This window comes from Octopus sinensis, linkage group LG30, assembly GCF_006345805.1.
Source record: "Octopus sinensis linkage group LG30, ASM634580v1, whole genome shotgun sequence".
NCBI lineage: Eukaryota > Metazoa > Mollusca > Cephalopoda > Octopoda > Octopodidae > Octopus > Octopus sinensis.
Genome location: NC_043026.1, coordinates 11,860,579 through 11,868,078, shown reverse-complemented (window position 1 = coordinate 11,868,078; position 7,500 = coordinate 11,860,579). Strand labels below are relative to the sequence as shown.

The following is a 7,500-nucleotide window of genomic DNA, read 5'->3' as shown; positions in this document are numbered from 1 at the left end:
TCACCATGTCGCGCACATATGGTTGTGATGCATGTGCCTGGTGTACCCTTATCAGACGGGTAGTCATGATGGGTATACTGGGCTTCATATATTTGTACCCCAGTGTCACTTTGATGGCATGAACTGCTCTCTCACTCAATAATACTAAGGATGATAATGATAGTAGTAATAGTAGTAGTAGTAGTTGTAGTAGCAGCAGTAGTAGTAGTAGAAGTAGTAGTAGTAGTAGTAGTAGTAGTAGCAGTAGTAGCAGTAGTAGCAGCAGCAGCAGTAGTAGCAGCAGCAACAGTAGTAGTAAAGAAGAAAAAGAAGTAGATGATGAAGAAAAGGAAATAGACGTGGAAGAAGGAAAATGAAGTGTACAAGAAGAAAAAGGATTAAATATAGCAGTGACAAAGGCACACAGATACATATACACGCTTACACAAACAGGAGACGAGCGAGGGAGGGAGAAAAGAAGATATTCGATATTTAGAAATGTATCGTCATTGAAATTTAATCAACTAATGTAATTCAACTTACAAAGACTCTATAACTGAAATATCTTGAAAGGCTCCTCCTTCGATATTCCTGATTTCATTATCACTCAGATCTCTGTAAGATAACAGTGAATTAATAAGAAATTGCATTGACGAGATTTTTGACAAAATATTAAGGTTAAACAATTAGGTTTAAAATAAGATGTAAAATAATTGTATACTCTTACTCTTTTACTTGTTTCAGTCATTTGACTGTGGCCATGCTGGAGCACCGCCTTTAGTCGAGCAAATCGACCCCGGGACTTATTCTTTGTAAGCCTAGTACTTATTCTATCGGTCTCTTTTGCCGAACCGCTAAGTGACGGGGACGTAAACACACCAGCATCGGTTGTCAAGCGATGCTAGGGGGACAAACACAGACACACAAACACATACATATATATATATATATACATATATACAACAGGCTTCTTTCAGTTTCCGTCTACCAAATCCACTCACAAGGCATTGGTCGGCCCGGGGCTATAGCAGAAGACACTTGCCCAAGATGCCACGCAGTGGGACTGAACCCGGAACCATGTGGTTGGTTAGCAAGCTACTTACCACACAGCCACTCCTGCGCCTATTGTAATGAATATTGACATTCTAGTCAGCCTGTAATGACATGCATAAGATCTGGTCATCAAATCTAAGTAGAGACTTCAAACTTGAAATCTTCAAAGCCACAGTCGAACCAATTCTACTATATGGCTCAGAAACCTGGACGTTATCAAATAAGCTTGAGAGGCGGTTGGATAGAACCTACACTCGCCTCCTTATGAGAGCTCAAAATCTCTCGTGGAAGCGTCATCCAACCAAAATGCAAATATATGGGAAAGTACCACCTGTGTCATCTCTTGTGAAAGGTAGGAGAGTCCAGTTTGCTGGACATTGTTGCAGAGCTGAAAAAGAAGTAATTTCTACTCTTCTCCTCTGGAAGCCATCTACTCGCAATACCACACTCTCCTACCCTGATGTAATCTCCAGGGATACAGGCATCCAGCAACAGGACCTCCGTGATGCCATGATGGACTGTGAAGTCTGGCGTTACATAGAAAATTCCATTGTCTCGACCATGGTCGAACAATGATGATGATGATGCTGCACAGAAACAAGTGTGCACTCCTGACAATATCTATTGTATCCTTCGATTATGTGTTTCTAATTATACCATCATTTTTTAAAACTTCGCTCTGTTAATTTTTTGGATATGTATTACCAGTAAATTTCGTGATTATAGTAAATCTCTAAAACACAATTCTTTAAAAACAAAATCTATTTACAAGCAGGGCAGATTGAATATATCTGATGTACAAAACATTATTTATCTTCTGGTGATTTGTCTCACATCGCATGTGGTGATATGTAACAACACCTGAGTATATAAATGGTTGCCAAACTCCTGGTGGTGTATGATATTTTGAACAGCGTCATTTTCCCAGAAAATCCGCAGTAAATAGGCGTAGGAGTGGCTGTGTGGTAAGTAGCTTGCTTACGAACCACATAGTTCCGGGTTCAGTCCCATTACATGGCACCTTGGGCAAGTGTCTTCTACTATAGCCTCGGGCCGACCGAAGCCTTGTGAGTGGATTTGGTAGACGGAAACTGAAAGAAGCCCGTCGTACATATGTATATATATATATATATATATATATATATATATATATATATATATATATGTATGTGTGTGTGTGTGTGTGTGTGTGTGTATGTTTGTGTGTCTGTGTTTGTCCCCCCAACATCACTTGACAACCAATGCTGATATGTTTACGTCAGGCGGTGCTCCAGGGAAATATGATGGAAAAGAAAAGGAAGTAGTAATGGTTGAAGAAATAGGTGGAGGGTGAAGAAGAGGAGAAGGGGAAGGACTGAAAGTAGCAAGAAGGGATATAGTGCTGCATACACATATTTATACAAAGATAGAGTGAATAGACAAGAGAGAGAGAGAGAGAGAGAGAGAGAGAGAGATTGGAAGAGAAGAGGAAGACATTTAACATTTAAAAAATATATCAATGAAACAGAATCAATAAGACTTATCCAACTTACAGAAGCTCCAATTTGGGAAGGTTTTGGAAGGTATGATTTTTAATATTCCTGATATTGTTATTATTCAGATATCTGTAACATGAAAATGAATTCATAAAAATAGTAGAAAGCAGATTTATGATGAAATTTTGTATATTTTGACCAAACAATTAAGTCTAAAATTGAAATTTTTGTGATGCATTTTCTGAAACTTGCAGTAAAAGATTATTTGGTTGTTGTGGAATTATACTTCCTGTATATTGTATGTATACACACATATAAAGACTGTAAACTGGAGGAGAAAGGAGTGTGAAAATACAAAAAAAAAAGGAGTAAGATGAAGAAGGGGAATAAGAACAAGAAAAGGGAGTCGGGTGAGGAGAAAGATGTAGTGGACGTTGTGGACAAGAGAAGCGAAAGCAACAGAAGACAGAAGAAAATGAAAATCGGAGAAATAGGAGACGAAACAAAGAAGAGATTGGAGTGAAATAAAGAAACTGAATGTAGAAGTAACTGTAGTAGTAGTAGTAGTAGTAGTAGTAGTAGTAGTAGTAGTAGTAATAGTGGTAGTAGTTGTTGTTGTAGTAGTAGTAGTAGTAGTAGAAGTAGTAGAAGTAGTAGTAGTTGTAGTAGTAGTAGTAGTAGTAGTAGTAGAAGTAGTAGTAGTTGTAGTAGTAGTAGTAGTAGTAGAAGAAGCAGTAGTAGTAGTAGTAGTCGAAGTAGTAGTAGTAGTAGTAGTCGAAGTAGTAGTAGTAGTAGAAGCAGTAGTAGTAGTAGTAGTAGTCGAAGTAGTAGTAGTAGTAGTAGTAGTAGTAGTAGTAGTAGTAGTAGTAGTAGTAGTAGTATAAAATTTGGAAAAGAATCAGAACAAGAAAAGTAGTCGAAGGAAAAGAAAAAGGTAAAACAAGTAGATAGAGAGAAGTAGAAAAAAGAAAGATTAGATGTAAATATGTCCACGGGTGTTAGACGGGTGGAGTTTGAAAAGGTGCTCAGAGTTATTGTTAATAAGATGGTTGATAAGAAATCAAGTAGTGCCTTCTCCTGTGATCCTGTGACTCAAAGAGATAATACGCTCCTTAGAATGCGAGCTGTACCCAACAGTGCTGTCTTTTGGATCACTTCGAGCCTGACAGCAACTCCAGTATTCTTATGATGAATATGTAAAGAAGGAAACGGAAGAAAAGTTGATGATGATGAGAACCAGAAGAAAGAAGAATAAAAGAAAAGGTAAAGAGAGAGACAAAGGAAGAAGGAATAGGAAAAGGGAAAGAATGTTAAAGAGTGAGTGGAAGATGATGAATAAGTTGGATGAAAACGAGGAGAGGTCGGGGGAAAATAATATTAGAAGAAAGAGAAGACGGACTATGAAGAGTAAGAGAAGGACAAAAACAAACAAACAAATGTAGTATAAACAAATGTATAGGCGCAGGAGTGGCTTTGTGGTAAGTAGCTTGTTTACCAACCACATGGTTCCGGGTTCAGTCCCACTGCGTGGCACCTTGGGCAAGTGTCTTCTTTTATAGCCTCGGGCCAACCAATGCCTTGTGAGTGGATTTGGTAGACGGAAACTGAAAGAAGCCCGTCGTATATATGTATATATATATGCGTGTGTGTGTGTTTGTGTGTCTGTGTTTGTCCCCCTAGCATTGCTTGACAACCAATGCTGGTGTGTTTATGTCCCCGTTACTTAGCGGTTCGGCAAAAGAGACCGATAGAATAAGTCCTGGGGTCGAGTAGTTCGATTAAAGGCGGTGCTCCAGCATGGCCGCAGTCAAATGACTGAAACAAGTAAAAGAGTAAAAGAGTAAAAGAGTATATACCTTCACTCACACTTTCATAGAGACAAAGTGGGGTGGGGAATAGAGAGAGAAAAGTAGTGTAACCATTAATATAAAGAACTATATCGTTACTGAAATGGTATCAAGAAAAATGATTCAACTTACAATCTCCATAGTTTCGAAAGGTTTCGGAAGGCTCCTTCTTCAATACTCCTGATATTATTGCTACTCAGATCTCTGTATGATGAAAGTGAAGTCATTAGAAATACTCTGCGTAACATAGAATATAAAATTAAATGATATTGTTGTGAATGGTCAGGGACACTTCTATGACCTACTTTTTCTTAGGGAAGTCTGGAATAAAAAGTTATAGTCCTTTGTTCACGGAAGAGTGATGGCTTTTGGAGGGACCCCCACCCTTTTGCCGGCCAAGAAAAGGTCAGGGAAACTACCTTATAAAAAGGAGCTGGGAGTCTGTAGATCAGTTCCGGCCGGAGAGATTGAGAGGCAGTCGGTATTTGGTCGTCAAGGCGAGCGGTTGGATTTAGGAGCGAGGATTTGGAATTCAAGGCAAGCGTTTAGCAAGTTGGAGTTAGCGGTACTGAGAGAGATGAGGTGCAATATGAGACACTGGCTATTCTAGTAGGAACTAAGGTACGTGAATTGTGTATTGATATGTGAAGAAAAAGAAGGCAAAAGAATCGATGTAAAGAGACTGTTGAAAAGAAATGAGACAGTGAAAAGCGATGTATTGAAATGTGTAAAGACATTGTGTACAGAGTTGTTAAAAAGGAATTTAATGAACAATGTGAACTGTTGTGAATTGAACATTGATTTGTAACGTGAACTTATTTGTCTACGAACATTGTATATGCCTTTAATGTGTTTTGAAACAGAACTGTTGTCTCCGGACAGGTTAAATGTTTTGATGTATCTTGATATGTAATTGATGTTGTAACAATTGTAATAGTCATATAAACTAGTTGTTAAATGTAAGCCAATTGCCTTGCCTCTTTGTGTCGCTCTCGATTGCCTCTGTGCTGCTGCTGCTGTTGTTGTTGTCAGTCTCTCTCCTCTCCGAGTTTCCGTGGCGAACTTATTCGCTGATCGAACGGGCCTGTGTGAGGGATTCCGTAACAGCTTTCGTTCGACGGAGGTCCCTTCGTAACAATATTGTAATAAATATTGATACGAGTAGAATGCTAATGTGTTGATACTAGTGTATGCCCCTGAAAATATCAATTACATCTATCAACCATGTGTTTCTAATTGTCTCTAAACATACATTACGATAATTGTTTTCTGGCTTATGAATTTTATGTCACTTGAGTAATTTACGTATAATTTTTGTGATGTAGGCTTTTTTATTAACAAACACTATTTTATAAAGACAATGTTTATTTTGATGGCAGGGTCGATAGGGGTATGTCTGATATACAAAATTATTCTTTGCTTTTTTTCAGATAGGCGCAGGAGTGGCTGTGTGGTAAGTAGCTTGCTAACCAACCACATGGTTCCGGGTTCAGTCCCACTGCGTGGCATCTTGGGCAAGTGTCTTCTGCTATAGCCCCGGGCCGACCAATGCCTTGTGAGTGGATTTGGTAGACGGAAACTGAAAGAAGCCTGTCGTATATATGTATATATATATGTGTGTGTGTGTGTGTTTGTGTGTCTGTGTTTGTCCCCTTAGCATTGCTTGACAACCGATGCTGGTGTGTTTACGTCCCCGTCACTTAGCGGTTCGGCAAAAAAAAAGAGACCGATAGAATAAGTACTGGGCTTACAAAGAATAAGTCCTGGGGTCGATTTGCTCGACTAAAGGCGGTGCTCCAGCATGGCCGCAGTCAAATTACTGAAACAAGTAAAAAGTAAAAATGAGGGTAAAGAGTATGTCTATTCTTACATCTATTGTAGAGATAAATAACATCTACGTAGTAGTGGCTACCGTCTTCTTAGTAACGAATGATGCTTTGATCAGTGACATTTCCTCATAATACCCGTACAAAATATCTGTTTGGGTGGTATGCCTTCTGTACATATGAGGGACAGTACAGAAAGGAGAGGAGAAAGGAAAGACTGACTATAATGATGATGCCGATTATGCTGTTGCTGGTGGTGATGATGAATAACCCTTTCGTTACCAACCCGGCTGGAACCGGCTCTGGCTCTGTAGTACAAATGTTTTTTTTTCATAAATTTTGAATTAAAATCTTCCACCAAACCTTAGTCAAAATTTATGTTCCTGACACTAGCTGAATGATAACTAAGTTATTTTACTAAATTCTTTGTTATATTTAAAATTAATTGAAAGAAACACAGAGCATCTCAACAGAAGTATGGTAACAAGAGGGTTAAAATATAATAGAGAAACAATTCTTAACCCTTTCGATACCAACCTGGTTGAAACCACCTCTGGCTCTGAGTACAAATGTCTTGTTTTCATAAATTTTGAATTAAAATCTTCCACCAAACCTTAGTCACAATTTATGTTCCTAACAGTAGCTTAATGATAACTAAGTTATTTTACTAAATTCTTTGTTATATTTAAGATTAATTGAAAGAAACACAGAGCATCTCAAAATAAATATGGTAACGAAAGGGTTGGAGAAGAGGAAAGAGAAGAATATGATGAAGAAACGGAAGCGGAAAGAGCAGAATGAAAAGGATTAAGGAAAGGAAAAGGAGAAAGATGAACAGTAAGTGATGAAGTAGAAGAAGTATCAACAAGATATATTCAACTTACAAATGCGACAGCCTGGTATGGTTTTGGAAGGTTCCTTTTTTAATATCACTGATTTTGTTATTTTTCATTTCTCTGTAAAATGAATGTGAATTCATTGGGAATTAGAGCAGATTTGTGATAAGATATTGAATATTCGAACTAAGCAAGTAGTTTTAAAACGAAATGTGAAATCAGAAGATGTAGAAGAAGAAGAAGGAGGAGGAGGAGGAGAAGAAGAAGAAGAAGAAGAAGAAGAAGAAGAAGAAGAAGGAGAAGGAGAAGAAGAAGAAGGAGGAGGAGGAGGAGAAGAAGAAGAAGAAGAAGGAGAAGAAGAAGAAGAAGAAGAAGGAGGAGGAGGGTGGAGGAGGAGGAGAAGAAGAAGAAGAAGAAGAAGAAGAAGAGAAGAAGAAGAAGAAGAAGAAGGAGGAGGAGGAGGAGGAGAAGAAGAAGAAGAAGA

At 38.3% G+C, this 7,500-nt stretch overlaps 1 protein-coding gene across 1 annotated transcript in view; it reads right to left on the bottom strand.

Moving 5' to 3' along the window:
- LOC115226435 (protein artichoke-like) overlaps nucleotides 1-7,500 on the bottom strand; it is a 56,974-nt gene that overhangs the window by 21,330 nt on the left and 28,144 nt on the right. Inside the window, exons 19-22 of the mRNA XM_036515401.1 lie at nucleotides 7,065-7,136; nucleotides 4,487-4,558; nucleotides 2,565-2,636; nucleotides 523-594 (exon numbers count right to left, since the gene is read on the bottom strand). Of these exons, the coding sequence (XP_036371294.1) occupies nucleotides 523-594; nucleotides 2,565-2,636; nucleotides 4,487-4,558; nucleotides 7,065-7,136 (288 nt within the window). The remainder of the gene's footprint in view (nucleotides 1-522; nucleotides 595-2,564; nucleotides 2,637-4,486; nucleotides 4,559-7,064; nucleotides 7,137-7,500) is intronic.